Source organism: Haliaeetus albicilla, chromosome 24 (genome assembly GCF_947461875.1).
Source record: "Haliaeetus albicilla chromosome 24, bHalAlb1.1, whole genome shotgun sequence".
NCBI lineage: Eukaryota > Metazoa > Chordata > Aves > Accipitriformes > Accipitridae > Haliaeetus > Haliaeetus albicilla.
In genome coordinates this window covers 18,874,255-18,888,846 of record NC_091506.1, presented here as the reverse complement: position 1 = coordinate 18,888,846, position 14,592 = coordinate 18,874,255, and the positions used below count along the sequence as shown (strand labels likewise).

Here is a 14,592-nt window from a genome sequence, read left to right as displayed (position 1 = left end):
TGTGACATTAGCACAGAGGGCTTGGCCCCCTGCCCACCAGCATCTCTCTGCAGGGTTTACTGGTGGCCTGCTGTGCCTCGGGGTGCATCCCCCCTCTCCTCAGCCAGCAGCTGCTGCCAAAGGGCTGGAGCCTTGATCTGAGCACGGCTGGGAAAGGCTAACAGTGCCAGCATGGCTGTGCATCTCCTGGTCCAACAGGGTGCCTGAGAGCCCCCCCCCCCCCCCCCAAAACAGCCTTTGTACCAGCGCTGCTGCTGCAGGAGCTGTGACAGCAGGCAGGAAACCATCTTGCTCCGGCTGCAGCCCCGGCCGAGCGGCCCGAGCTCGGGGCGAGAAGTTTACTCCGAGCCCTGGCCGGACTGAACGCGGAGGCTCTCCAGGAGAGCTTTGGCTGCTTCTCGCCCGCTGCCAGAGCTTCCCCCAGCCCCCTTCCCCGCTGGGAAACTGAGGTACGGGGCGAGGCTCGTCCCGGTCCTGGGAGAGGTGGCGGAGAAAGCGGGGCTGCCGGAGCGGCCCCCCCTCCGCCTTCCCCAGCAGCGGCTCCCGGAGCCTCCTCCCCGCCTCCAGCCCGCCCCGCCGGGCTGGCCGGGACCGGGGGGCGGCGGTCGGTTCCTCCGGGCGCTGCGAGGCTCCCCCCCAACCCCCGCTCCTGCCTCAGTTTCCCCCGCGGTGCCCGGACGGGGCGGCCCCTCCCGGTCCCCGCCCCGGCCCTCATCCCCGGTGCCGGCCCCCCGCCCCGCCGCCGCGCAGCGCCCGCGGCCGCCGGGCCATGGAGCTCATCGAGCTGCGGGAGCTGCAACCGGAGCCGCGGCCGGGCCGGGGCCGCCTGGAACGGACCAACGCCTTGCGCATCAGCCCGGCCCGCCGGCCCGGCACCGGTCTCGGTCCCGGTCCCGGTCCCGGAGCGCACCCCGACCCGCGGCTGACGGCGGCACCGGGCGCCGGGCACCGCTTCGAGCCGCGGCGCCGCGGGCTCCACACCTGGTGCGACCTCTGCGGGGACTTCGTCTGGGGCGGCGGCAGGAAGAGCCTCCAGTGCCGCCGTGAGTAACCGCGCCGCGTAACGGGCCTCCCGGTACCCCCGCCGGGCATCCCGCCACCGGGCACCGCCACCGGGCACCGGGCGTCCCGGGACCGGGCAACCCCGCCGGGCGTGGGCATCCCGGGACTGGGCGCACACACCGGGCAGCGGGCGTCGTGGTACTGGGCAACCCCACCAGGTACCACGCATCCCAGTGCTGGGCACCGGCTTCTCGGTACCAGTTATCCCCACTGGGCACCAGGCATCCCGGTACCGGGCACCCCCACTGGGTACTGGGCACCTGCACCGGGCACAATCCCGGTACTGGGCACCCCCATTGGGTACTGGGCACCTGCACCGGGCACCATCCCCGTACCGGGCACCCCCACTGGGTACTGGGCAACTGCACCGGGCACCATCCCAGTACTGGGCACTCCCACTGGGTACTGGGCACCTGCACCGGGCACCATCCTGGTACTGGGCACCCCCACTGGGTACTGGGCAACTGCACTGGGCACCATCCCGGTACTGGGCACTCCCACTGGGTACTGGGCACCTGCACTGGGCACCATCCCCGTACTGGGCACCCCCATTGGGTACTGGGCACCTGCACTGGGCACCATCCCAGTACTGGGCACCCCCATTGGGTACTGGGCAACTGCACTGGGCACCATCCCAGTACTGGGCACTCCCACTGGGTACTGGGCACCTGCACCGGGCACCATCCTGGTACCGGGCACCCCCACTGGGTACTGGGCAACTGCACCGGGCACCATCCTGGTACTGGGCCCCCCCACTGGGCACCAGGCCTCTGGGCACCAGGCACCACCACTGGGCACTGGATGTCCCAGTACTGGGCACATGCACCGGGCACTGGGCATACCGAATACCCTGCCCAGGCACCGCACATCCCTGTACTGGGCACCCACATCGAGCACCAGATGTCCCAGCATCGGGTACCCATGCTGGCCACTGGGCATCCCAGTGCCGGGCACCCCCACCAGGTACCGGGCATCCTGATACCAGACACTGGGTGTCCCAGTACCGGATGCTGAGCATCCCAGCCGTCAGGCACCCACTGGTGGACTGGCCAGCCCAGGCAGGGAGCACGGGCACCACGGTACCGGCCGGCAGCTTGGCACAGCACCGTGTCCCACGTGGGCGCTGCCGCCCGGGCCCCCGGCACCGGCGCAGCACGGGCAGGCAGCCGGCACCGGTACCGGCACCGCGCCACCAGCCTTTGCCCCGCCGGGCGCCGGTACCCTCGCCGGCACAGTCGCTGCCCCTGCCACCGGCGGTGGTGACACCGATCCTGTCCCCGTCCCCAGACTGCAGCTTCACCTGCCACTACCGCTGCCGGGCCCTGGTGCGGCTGGACTGCAGCGGCCCGCCGGGCGCCGACGACGAGGACGATGGCAGCGAGCAGGCGCTGGAGAAGGACACCAACGTGGTAGGGCCTGGCCCGGGTCTGCGAGGGAGGGGGGGCGGCCGACCTGGGGTGGCTGTGCCGGGCCGTGCCGTGCCGGGCCGGGCCGTGCCGTGCCACGCCGTACCGGCCCACGCTGGGCCGAGCCGTGCCCATGCGGTGCTGTCCCGCTCCGCGCCGTGCCCGGGCCGGGCCGGGCCGGGGCACAGGCGGGTCCGGGCGGGCGGCGCCGGGCGCGGGTGAAATCACCGCCGGAAGCGGGACCGCGCCGCGCCGCCCCCGGCCCGCGTCAGCCCCGCGGCCGGGGCGGGGCGGGGCCGGGGCGGGGAGCGCGCCGAGCCGGGAGCGGGACGGGACCGCCGTGGGCACCGGGCTGAGCCGGGAGCGGGAGCGGGCTGAGCCGGACCGGGACGGCGCCGCCGTAGGGACCGGGCTGAGCCGAGCCGGGAGCGGGACCGCGATAGGGACCGGGCGGAGCCGAGCCGGCACAAGGAGCGGGACCGGGCGGAGCCGAGCCGGGATAGGGACCGGCGCCGGGCGGAGCCGAGCCGGGCCGAGGAGCGGGCTGAGCCGAGCCGGGAGCGGACTGAGCCGGGCCCCAGCCCGGGGGCCGGCCGGGCTGGCGCGGGGCCGGGTGTGCCCGTGTGCCCGCGGGGCCGCGGGGCGGGCGGGGCGGGCCGTGGCCGTGGCCGCGTCCGCGTCCGTGTCCGCGCCCGGGGCCGGCGCGGGGGGCGGCGGGGCCGGGGGCTGCGGGGCGGCGGCGGCGGCGCTGGCGCTGCGGAGGGGCGGCGCGGGGGGCACGGGGGGCAGCACGGCGAGCAGCGGCTACTGCAGCCAGGAGGACTCCGACTCCGAGCCCGAGCTCTTCTACACCGCCCGCACCTCCCTCGGCCGCCGCCCGCGCCGCCGCCAGGTCGGTCCCGGGCCGCCGCCCGTGACGTCACGGGGGGCACGGGGTGACGTCAGCCGCGGGGAGCGCACCCCTCCCCGGGGCTGGGGGGGAGGGGGCGAGGGTGGGCTTGGTGCCGGGCCGCTTGTCGCCTGGCCGTGGGGAGAACGTGCGGTGTGGGTGGTCCCGTCTTGGAGGTGAGCGTGGCCCTGCTGTGGGGCAAGAGTGGGGCTGAGCATGGCCCTGCTGTGGGGTGAGTGGGGCTGAGCATGGCCCTTCTGTGGGGTGAGCACAGGAGTGAGTGTGGCCCTGCTATGGGGCAAACGTGGGGCTGAGCATGGCCCTGCCGTGGGGTGAGTGTGGGGGTGAGCATGGCCCTGCTGTGGGGCAAGCACGGGGCTGAGCGTGGCCCTGCTGTGGGGTGAGCGTGGGGCTGAGCATGGCCCTTCTGCGGGGTGAGCATGGGGGTGAGTGTGGCTCTGCTGTGGGGCGAGCATGGGGCTGAGCGTGGCCCTGCTATGGGGCAAATGTGGGGCTGAGCATGGCCCTGCTGTGGGGTGAGCGTGGGGCTGAGCATGGCCCTGCTGTGGGGTGAGTGTGGGGGTGAGCATGGCCCTGCTGTGGGGCTGAGTGTGGCCCTGCCTTTGGGGTGAGCGTGGGGCTGAGCATGGCCTTGCTATGGAGCAAGCGTGGGGGTAAGCGTGGTCATGCCATGGGGCAGACTGGCCCTGTCCGGCAAGCGCTGTGGGGTGAGCGAGGCGCAGTGGGGTGAGTGGGGCTTTGCTGCTTGGCACGGCTGCCCCATGGCCCCCTGGGGCTGGAGCTGCTCCCGGAGGGGGTGAAGGACAGTGCTTGGGGGTGCCGGGGTGAGCCCCCCCAGGGCAGCCTCACAGCCGTCCCCATCCCGCGGGGACCCCAGCAGGGTCCGGCAGCGCCTGCATGCTGCGGGGTGGCCATCAGGGCCAGGAGCCCGGGTGCTCCCCAGCCCCACGGCACCGTGGGGACACGTGCGGCTCTGCGCGGCAGCTCCGCGGTCCCGTGTAAATACTCATTAGTGGGTGCCGGCGGCGGGAACGCTGAGCCAGGACGCCTGGGTATCCCCTGCGTGGGGCCGGCGCTTTGAAGCGGGGTGCCGGCGGCACGGGCGGGCTGCACCCCCAACCCGGCCCTCCTGCCCTGAATCCTGGGGTGTCCCCACAGGCGCCCAGCCTGCCCCACCACCCTGGTGCCAGGCTCTCTGCCTTGGGGATGTCTCTCTGATCTGGGGTGCCGGGAGGGGATGCCTGGCCCCGGGGTGTCCTTGTGGCAGGTTCGCCCACCCCTGCAGCCCCAGGGATGAGGGGTGGGGGAGTGGCCGATGCCGGTGTCCCCGGAGCAGGGCTGGGACGGTGATGAGCTCAGCCGCGCTTCCCCGGCACAGCCCAGCTCAGCGCCAGCTGGGCTGATGCAACCCCACGCAACCGCCCGCTCGTGTGTCAGCCGGTGTTTCGGGGCGGGCTGGGGGGCGGCGGGACGCCGGGGCAGGCGGAGGGGTCCCCCGCGGCCGCAGCGCCACTCAGCCCGGCCGCTGTCGTGCAGGATGAGCCCAGCGAGTGGGAGAAGACAGAGCTGGACCAGGCGCAGGTGGAGCAGCGGATCAAGGAGTACAACAGCCAGATCAACAGCAACCTCTTCATGAGCCTGGTACGGGGCTGCCGCGGGGCCGGGGGGGGGGTCACGGTGCCCTGCCCTGGCCCCGCTCACCGTCCCTGCACCGGTGTCTCCCAGAACAAGGACGGCTCCTACACCGGCTTCATCAAGGTGCAGCTGAAGCTGGTGCGCCCCGTCTCGGTGCCGGCCACCAAGCGGGTCCCCTCCCTGCAGGCGGGGCGGCAGGGGCCGCGCACCCAGGGGGTGAAGCGCCGCACGTCCTTCTACCTGCCCAAGGGGACGGTCAAGCACCTGCACATCCTCTCGCACACCCGCGCCAGCGAGGTCATCGACGCCCTCCTCCGCAAGTTCACCGTCGTCGACAACCCCCGCAAGTTTGCCCTCTTCGAGAGGTCCGAGAAGGATGAGCAAGGTAGTGCCCCGGGGCAGCCCTGTCCCCGCAGTGGTCACCGTGCCCCCGTGGTGGTGGTGGTGGCCCCATGGTGGTGATGTCCCCAGGGTGGCGGTGTCCCCCAGGGTGGCAGCATCCCCGTGGCAGTGGTGTCCTCCCTGGCAGCGGTGTCCCCATACTGGCAGCTTCCCCATGGTGGCAGCGGTGTTGCCTGTGGCGGCGGTGTCCCCATACTGGCAGCATCCCTGCTGCAGTGCTATCCTCCTTGGTGGCAGTGTCACCAGTGGCTGTGGGGCTGTCCCCTATGGCAGCAGCATCCCCATGGCAGCGATGTCCCCCACGGTGATGCCCTCATAACGGCAGCATCCCCATGGCGGCAGCGTCCCCATAGCGGCAGCATCCCTGTAGCAGTGGTATCCCCCTTTGGCCGCAGTGTCCCCTGTCACCACGGGCATGTCCCCCCTGGCAGCAGCGTCCCCCATAGCAGTGGTGTCCCGTGTGGTGGTGATGTCCCCATAGTGGCAGCATCCTCGGGGTAGCAGCATCCCTGTAGCAGCAGCGTCCCCACAGTGGCAGTGATGTCCCCATAGTGGCAGTGTCCCCATGGTGGTGACATCCCTGTGGCGGTGTCCCCCCCGTGACGCGCGGCCGCCGTTGCAGTGTACCTGCGGAAGCTGGCTGATGAGGAGCAGCCCCTGCGCCTGCGGCTGCTGGCCGGCCCCAGCGAGAAGGTGCTCAGCTTCGTCCTGAAGGAGAATGAGACCGGGGAGGTGAACGTGAGTGCGGGGACGGGGTGGGGACCGGCGGCTGCGCGTCATGGGGGACGTGGCCGTGGCGGGGGGCGATGCCATATCCCCGTCGCGATGGCAGCCCGTGTGCCCGCAGTGGGACGCCTTCACGCTGCCGGAGCTGCACAACTTCTTGCGCATCCTGCAGCGGGAGGAGGAAGAGCACGTGCGCCGGCTGCGGCACCGCTACGCTCGCTGCCGCCAGAAGATGCAGGAGGCTCTGGCCACGCGCACCCCGGGGTGACCGCGATGACCGCGCCCGCGGCCAGCCAGCGTGCCGGGGCCCTCGCCCGCCGGCGGGTGGGGGCACCGGGGAGGGGGGGGTGGAATGGGGCACCCCGGGACCCACCGGGTCGTCGCAGCCCCCATGGGGCTGGCCCGGGGAGCGGGTGTCCCTGGGGGGGAGCGAGCGTCCCTGGGGGGAGCGAGCGTCCCTGGGGGAGCGGGTGTCCCCGGTGGGGGGAGCAGGGCGTTGAGCACCAATAAAGGCATCTTGGTGACGAGGCCTGGCCTGCGGCGTGTCCTTGGCGGGTGGGCTGGGGCGGGAAGGGACACGAAGAACCCCCGGTGCCATCGGGCCGTGGGTGCTCGCCCGCACGTGGTGCGGGGCGGCGGCGGGACTCGAACCGGCGGCCCCTGCGTTCGCGTCGGTGCCAGGCGGGGAGGAGGGCACGCCCCTCGCCGCTCTCACGTGACGCGGGCACCTCAGCCCTCCTGGGTCACGTGCGGGGGGTATCGCGGGCGCCGGAAGTGTCGCAGCGCGGCGGCGCACGTCGGGAGGCGCTCGGTCGCTGTTGCCGGGCGGCTCCGGGCCGCTTCCCCCCCCCCCCCCCGCCCCCGGGTCCCCCCCTCGCCCCCCGCCCCGCTCCCGCCGCCCCCGCCGCCATGGGCGCCAGCGGCTCCAAGTCGCGGGGATTGTGGCCCTTCGCCTCCCCGGCGGCGGGCGGCGGCGGCGCCGAGGGCCCCGGCGGGCAGCAGGCCCTGGCCCGGGCTCGGGCCGCGCGCGCCGCCACCCCCTTCGTCTTCACACGCCGCGGGTGAGAGGCCGGGGGAGGCGGGGGGGGGGCTCCGCTGCTGGCTCGGTCCAGGCCTGCCCGAGCACCGGCACCGGCCTGGCGGGCGGGGACGGGGGGACGCAGGCCGTGGCCTTCCGCGGGGCGGCGGGGGGGACGAGAGGGCAGCCCCCGGCAGCGGCTGAGCCGGCAGCGGGTGGTCGTTGCAGGCCTCGCAGGGCTGGTGGTGCCGGCCTGTCCCGGCTCCGTCCCCTGCTCGGGGCGCAGGAAGCCGGCAGCGGTCGGCAGGCTCTTACCTAGCCAGCTCCCCTTTCCTCTCGGCAGCTCCATGTATTACGATGAGGATGGGGACCTCGCCCACGAGTTCTACGAGGAGACAATCGTTACCAAGAATGGGAGGAAGCGCGCCAAGCTGAAGAGGATCCACAAGAACCTGATACCTCAGGTAGCGCGGGGAGAAGGGTGGGGGAAAGCAAGTGCCAACGCACCACGGTGACAGCTGAAGTCCCAGCATTGCACATGGGCCTTCTCCCTCGAGGCATCTTCTTGCCGGGAAGGCAAAGGCTTTCTGCTCTCCCTGCAGCGTCAGCCTCAGAGTCGTGGCTCCTGTGTGTCCTGGCTTACACCCGTGCCACCTAGTGAGGCTGTGGCAGGAGAGGGAGAGCTGGTGACACCCTCCAGCCCCCCTTTCCAGAGAGAAGCGATGCCTCAGCCCTTTAGAGCTGCCAGGCTGGGGATGATAGCTCAGCTGGGTGTGTGTTGTGGGGCACAGAGTGCCAGGCAGCCATGCACAGCCGTGGTGTCCCATCATTGACTACCTTCCCCAAGCTGTGGGGTGCTGCGCTTGCTCAGCTGGTGTCACATCGCTGTGGAGGGCTGGGCCATGGCTTCGGGAGCAGCAGCCAAAGTCCATCACCTGCTGACGCAAGTGCGCGTGTTTTCCCCGGCTGCTCAGTACTGATGGTGGTGTTGACAGCTATGCGTTTTGCACCTCACTTTGCAAAAGTCTCCTCTTAAAATAAGCAACTGGGGTGAAGCCAGGAAGGGGCTGGGACACCAGCTGAGGGTCTCGGTGCAGGAGAAGGATAGCCTGCATGTATGGAAGCTTCTGGGGGCATAAATGGAGAAAAGGGAGGATCAAACCAGGGCTGGAGAGAGACCCTGCAGGAGTCTTTCCAAAGTAAGCAGAAAGGCACGGCTCTAGCGAGCACCTGGAGCAAGCTGTTGGTGCGCTCTGAGGGGTGAGCAGCCCTCCAGGAGGGTGGGACCCCTCTGGGCACCACACAGGCAGTTATGGGGGGGAAGGATTCGGCACTGCTCCCCAGGCTGGCCTTCTTGCAGAGGCAGGCTCAGGCTGTGGGACTGCCTCCTAACCCTCCTCGATGTGGGTTGAAACTCACTTGGTTGGAAAGTTCGTCTGAGCCGGAGAGAACAGATATCGGCACTAAATAGCCCTTCGCTAGCCCAGGCTTTTCTCTGGCTCTGCGAGTACAGGCCCAGCCCCGAGCCCCAACTCCAGCCCCAGCCCCCCACCTGCCAGCAGGTCCTCCCAGTGCTGTAACAGGAGAAGGCTTGGACGGAGCATGGGAATGGCGCCTGTGGCTGGCGTGGAGGGAGCATGCATTCAGCAGCCTCCCCTCTGGATAGAAAGCTGCTTTTCTTGTGTGCCAGCTGCCCTGGCTGCTTTCTCTCTGAGAGCTCTTTTCATTCTTTTAAATCCCGTGAATGAAAGGTGCCGGATGAAAAGCCCAGACGGCCAATATCTGCCAGTCACGCACCAGCTGCTGCACGGGCAGTGCCTGGCAGAGCAGCTCCCTCCTTTCTCGCTCTGCTGAGCTCCAGACCCGCCATGTGTGGCAGCCAGCCGCGCCGCCCTCAGCTCTCCAGGGACAAGTTCGAAGGGCAAAGTGCTTTCGCTTTGCATGCCGCTGTTCAGGCGTACCTGGTGTCACTGTCACGGCGGCTTTATGGACTCCTGTTCCTCGAGGGCGTGGTGCCCTCTGTAGTACAGGGTTACTCACAGGGCTTGGGGTTGTTGTTTGGTGATCTCCTCTGCTCACCACTCTGACTCTTCTTTCAGGGCATAGTGAAACTAGAGCACCCTCGCATTCACGTGGATTTCCCGGTGATCATCTGCGAGGTGTGAGTTACCAGACGTTGCTGCCCGCGGGCGGGAGGCCCTGCCCCACCGCTCCTAGCCTCACCAGGCGAGGCTGCGTCGTGTTCCCACCTGAGGAGGACTCTGGGCGCGCAGCGGGGACGGCGGCTCTCCCCTCGCCTGGAGGTGAGGCAGGACGGAGCAGGCTGGGCTAGGCTTGGCTAGCGCTCCTCGCAGGAGATGGGTGACCTCGTGCAACGACTGCTTAAAAATATCCTCGCTTGAGTCAGAAGACTAAAATACCTTTTGTAGCCTCTAGCCGACGTTTGATGGGTAACTGGAACTGCAAACGAGCTGCTGTGTTTGAGCTGTTAAAGGGAGAGCGAGCCTGCACTTCTCGCCAGAGAAAATCCCCTGCTTCTCAGGTATGCGGCCCAGAGAGAGCCAGGACAAGGTAATGCGCTGCCCGGGGCCCCGAGGTCCCTCAGGCCCGGTGGTTAGATGGCCAGTGTTGCAGTGTGTCGCTTGACGTGGGTGTTATGTGATGCTCCCCTGGATGGGTCTGTTGATGGAGGATAAACGGGGCAGGCCGAGGGTGGCCGGTCTTGAAGCACATCCGGCTGGCTGCTGCGCTCCTCTTGGGAAGGGGATGGAGATCAGATGCCTCTATCTTGGACCTCGGTCTCTTCCCCCTGTGCGTTTCCCTGCTTATGCCGGCTCTGGGGAGGTTGGCTTTGCTGCTGCCTGCAGTCTCTCTGCCCGCAGGAGATCTCTGCGGTCTGTGGCCGCTGCTGGCAGCAGCGAGGTCCCCAGCTCTGCAGCGGACTTGCCTCCCCCGTTAGCAAGCTGGCTCCTGCTGAGTGCCGTCCTTCGCCCGCTGTGGGGTCGGGCTGCTGGGCAAGACATCTCCTCGTAACGTCCTCGCCCCTGGTGCCGTCTTGAACGTACCTCCTGGTGGGGTGGGCCTGGACAGAGCCAAGCAGGAAGGAAATCATCTCTTTGCTCCCCGTCCCCCTAAAACAATCGATCGGTGTGCCTGCCCTGGCTTGGAAATCTCCCTGGCGATGTGAACTATGGTTCCTCCCATGTCCCAGCCGGTGGCAGGAGGAGAGATGTGATGCACTTTAAAGGGAGGCTTTCTGCTCCGTCTCGGAAGGTCTTGCTCTTTTCTCCTCTTTCCTCCCGCTTGAGAAGGTTGAGGTCGCCTTGGCAGCACCAAAAAACCTCTCACCCCTGCGTGCAGGCCCTGGGGTGCCGAGCCAGCTGCTGCAGGGCCAGGGAAAGGCCTGACTCGTACCGCCCCTTGCCAGCGCTGGGATCCACTGCCTCCCTGCTTGACTGCCCCCCGGGGCGGGCAGGCGGAGGAGGACCGGCCATGGGGCAGCAGGCACAGCTTTAAACTGGGTCAGAGCCTGCTCCCCGCAGCAGCCAGCTCGGCTTTCCTCCTCTTTCGTTCCAGAACTTACTTTCTAAGCACTTCAGACGTTTGCTACCTCGATTTTTAATTTAAGCTGCTGGCACTTGGCTGCCAGCCCTGTCAACATCTACGTTGGATGTATCCATCCCCTTGCCCGCTGAGAGCCGCCCGGGCGTGGGGCCACATTCTCGGCTTCAGGGAGATAACAGCGGCGTGGCTGTTGCCGTCTTCCTGTCACCACCTCTTCCCTCCGCGTCCCCCCTCTTCCCTCCGCGTCCCCCCACCCGCTGTTCCCATCAACAGGAGCGAGCACGAAGGGTGAAGCGGATGTTCTGGCTGCCACTGGGCAGGGAAGCAGGAGGGCAAGGCTCCGGCAGGGAGCCCGTCTACACTGTGATGCTGGGCGCTTCTTTTGACATCTTTTGTTCTCCTGCTTGCTTGAAAGAGTCTTGTCTTAAAACAATCCCCCACTGAAGTGTTTCTTATTTGCACCACCTGCTCTCGAGTTTCTCCCGGGCTGGATCTCCCCGGGAAGGGCATCCCTCGGGCTCCGCAGGAGAGCAGGAGCTGCTGCCCCCAGGAAGAGGAGAGAAAGCCGTGGCCGGGCTGTCTGTGCCACCTTGCCCCACTGCTGTCTGAGGGCGCGGGAAGCTGCACCAAACCCGCCTTGGGCACGGGGGGGAGGCGGAGGAGGAGCGGGGAGGGGGCCGGTGCCGTTTTCCTCCCCAACAGGGAGCCCCTCGCCTGGCTACCGGCCAAAAATCTGCTGACAAGGCAAGGCTGGAACCCCGGGGGGGGCAGAGACTGAGACCGGCTTAGCAAGGATGCTTTTGTCCTCCCTGACAGGCTGCCCACCCTTCCCCCAGGGTGTCAAACATGCTTCCCCCCAAAAAACACACTTTCTCCCACCCCTTCCACCCCCCTCTGTGTCACCAGAGCAGCAGCGAACCTCCGCAGGCTGCCAACAAGCCGCGTCCTGCCCCACTTCTTCCCAGGCTGGTCCCCCAAGCAGCCAGCCCGCCGGGCCCCCTCCCCTCCCCTGGCCTCCAGCCCTCCTGCAGCAGCAGGGCCTTGGGAGCACCTGGAGGGATCTTAAAAATGTGAAGGTCGCTGTAAATAGTATCTGTGTCCACTGTGGTGTTGGAGCAAGCAAAAAAAAAAAAAAGGAAAGTTTTCCTCTCAATTTTTTTTTTTTTTTTTAAACGATTTCTGTGCGATGTCGTGCTTTCCCTTGTAGATGTATAGCTGAACCATACTCACTCACACTAGGCTCCTTGCTCCTCTAGCGTGCGGGTAGGACCCGTGGGTTTGGGAAACGTACACTATTTATGGTCCTTCCTCCCAGTGCATCTGTCCACTTTTGTTAAATTTCAATAAAATTATTTGTAGAGCCTGCAAGTCCAAGAGCTGTCTTACTGGAGAGGGCGGGTGAGCAAGCAGCTGCGTCCATGGGCAGACGAAGGAGATGCTGGAGACCCGAGGGGAGGTGGGCTTTGCCGTGCCGGTCTGTTTGCTGCTGGCACTTTGAGCCCCCTGTTTTTTCGGGAGGTGGGCGTTTGTGCACATGTGGCTGAACTGGTGGTGAAGGAGCCACGAGTCACGGCCGTTTCCAGGTGCTCCAGTTTGGCACACGGTGCTGGCAGGAGTTGGTGGCTTTGTCGGGCTGTGACTGTGCTTGTAGCTGCTGTGACATCCTTTACGTATATAACTAAAATGTGTTTGTATAAATATATTTAATTTTCTTGTTCAGCCCCAAAGCGTTGGAGCTCGGGCCCCTCTCCCCTCCCATGTGGGGAGGGAGGTCTGGAGGGACCTGGGAGGCAGCGAGGGACCAGGGCGTCCTGGGCAGCCCAGCCTCAAGCCGACCTCTTCCCATCCCTCTGCCCGATCCCTGCAGGGGGGGGAGGATCTGCTTGTCTGCTCCTTCATCGCCTGCCCCGCCAAATCAGTGCCTCATTAATCACCGGGGCCTGACGACTTTCTCAAACCCGGCATGACCCCGTGCCAGGATGCTGCCTGTCCCTCCAAGTGGTGCTGGCTGTCCATGGGGCGAGTGTGATCTCACTTTGTGCCCTGTGTCCTGCCCCCGGCAGCCCTGCAAATGTTTTCCTGCAGCCACCACCACCTCTCATCATTTCCTCCGCGCAAGCCGGCTCGGAAATGAGTTGCTGACGAAAGCTGTAATGAGAGAGTGGTGCGGCGTGTCCTGCCAGCACTTTGGCTTGCGGGGGACGAGGCTTTGGGACTTTTGCCTGGGGTCCCAACCCCAGGAGGGACAGATCGTGGTGGCCTTTAGGGGGACTGGGTGGCTGCGCAGGGTGGTAGGTCTCGGTGAGGTTAATTAAACAAGGCGGTGGCTGTGGCTCGTCAGCCCCGCGAGCATCTCTGTGTCCACTGGGGTCACCCCAGTCCCCCTCCTGCTGCCCACAGGGCAGGGCCGTGCCCGCAGCACCCGGTCCAGGGCAGAGGCAGGTGCCGACCTCCCCTCCTGGCCCTGCGGCTGCTCCATCCCCAAGCCGAGCTCGTCTCCCACCTTGCCTGGACCTGTCTGGCACGAGCGGATGTGACTCACGCCCCGTTATCCGGCATCCGTGAGGGATTTGTAGCCACCCCTCATCGCGCTCAGCGGGGTGAGACGGGAGAGGGGAGGCTGGATCTGTCCAGCTGCCCCCTCCCAAAATCCAGGGTCTTCCATGTGGGAAGGGAGGAGGGAAACGGAGGCAGGCGATGCTGAGCCCTCCTGAGGGGACGGCAGCGAGAAGCTGTGTTGGGTTGAGGACTTCCAGCCCTCCCGGCAGCGGAAAGCTGTGACCCCTTCGGCCACCCGGCTGCCGGCGGGTCTGGTTACCTTCGGCCCACAAGGCCGTGGAGGATGGAAAATTTTAGGCATTTCTGCCGCAGGCGAAGGGAGCCTGTTTACTACCCGGAGGGGAAGGGCAGCGCCCGCCAGCGCTGGGATTTCTTGGCTCCCCACAATCTCTCTCCGGAGGGTTTTGGCAGCCAACGCCCGGCCGGTGGCCGAACCTCCCTGCCCCTCTCCCGTTGCCCGCAGGCCGGGCTGAGCTGTGGGGTGCAGCTCAGATTTGGAGCGGCCAGACCGGACGCTGTGCCCGTCCCCGGCGGTACCGTCACCCCCTTGGTGGGAGCTTTGCCGTGAAAGCTGAGACCCAAGCGGGTCCCACTAATGGGAGCCATCTGCGGGTGCCAGCGGCCCTGGGCTTGGCACCGCCGGCACCGAGGGCCGGCACCGAACAATGCCGGGCTCGGCGCTCCCACCCGCTCTCCGGGGAGCTGACGGGCGGCTGGGGAACGCTTCCGCAGATTCAACCCTGTTTCCTTCCCCCAGCGGCCCCGGCACACCCTCACGCTCTGGCCCCCGGCGCTTCCTCTGCGGGGGCACCCCGATGGCCCCCAGCCCGCCAGGGCCAGCCCTGGCCAGAGCGGGCAGGGGACGGGCAGGACATGGGGACCACCACACGGCTGGTCCTTCAGCCCTGCCTGTCCCGCTGCCCACCCGGAGGAACCCGCCGGAGCCTCGGTGGTGCCCCGGGAAGGAAGCCCCCCGCCTCCCCCAGCCCCGCTGCCCCTGTGGCCCCCTTGTGTGTCCCCCCGGGCAGGAAACCGGTGGGGCCGCGGCTGAGTCAGCAGCACTGATTCCCCCGGTCCCGCACAGGACGTCCTGCCTGGGGGGGGACAAGGGGGCCGCACTGCCCAGGGGACACCGCTGTTCTGGGGACACTGCTGTTCCGGGGTCACCACCGCCCTGGGGTCACCATCATTTGGGGAACAAGGTGATCCTGGGGACACCATCCCGGGGTCACCGCTAATCCAGGGCCACTGCTGTTCCAGGGTCACCATCATTTTGGGGACAAGCTGATCCTGGGGACACTATCCCAGGG

General features: G+C 67.7%; 2 protein-coding genes across 6 annotated transcripts; both read left to right on the top strand.

The window, feature by feature from the left end:
- Positions 1-483: 483 nt before the first annotated feature.
- On the top strand, positions 484-6,668 carry RASSF1 (Ras association domain family member 1). Of its 3 annotated transcripts, none has more exons than XM_069769558.1 (6): positions 484-1,043; positions 2,350-2,471; positions 4,915-5,019; positions 5,104-5,398; positions 6,038-6,153; positions 6,248-6,668. In XM_069769558.1, exons 1-6 carry the CDS (start codon positions 770-772, stop codon positions 6,407-6,409), a joined length of 1,074 nt encoding a protein of 357 aa, XP_069625659.1. In that variant the 5' UTR covers positions 484-769; the 3' UTR covers positions 6,410-6,668. The 3 variants fall into 3 exon arrangements, with proteins under 3 accessions (XP_069625659.1, XP_069625658.1, XP_069625657.1); XM_069769557.1 differs by having other exon boundaries at positions 673-1,043; positions 5,200-5,398; XM_069769556.1 differs by having other exon boundaries at positions 692-1,043; positions 6,263-6,668.
- Positions 6,669-6,904: 236 nt separating this feature from the next.
- On the top strand, positions 6,905-12,981 carry TUSC2 (tumor suppressor 2, mitochondrial calcium regulator). Of its 3 annotated transcripts, none has more exons than XR_011321974.1 (4): positions 6,905-7,202; positions 7,503-7,623; positions 9,259-9,701; positions 12,444-12,981. XR_011321974.1 is itself a non-coding variant. In XM_069769559.1 (3 exons), the coding sequence occupies exons 1-3, from the start codon at positions 7,051-7,053 to the stop codon at positions 9,322-9,324; spliced, it is 339 nt and encodes a 112-aa protein (XP_069625660.1). In that variant the 5' UTR covers positions 6,905-7,050; the 3' UTR covers positions 9,325-12,091. The 3 variants fall into 3 exon arrangements, 1 of the variants encoding a protein (XP_069625660.1); XR_011321975.1 differs by lacking the exon at positions 12,444-12,981 and having other exon boundaries at positions 9,259-9,462; positions 9,589-12,091; XM_069769559.1 differs by lacking the exon at positions 12,444-12,981 and having other exon boundaries at positions 9,259-12,091.
- The last annotated feature ends 1,611 nt before the right edge of the window (positions 12,982-14,592 follow it).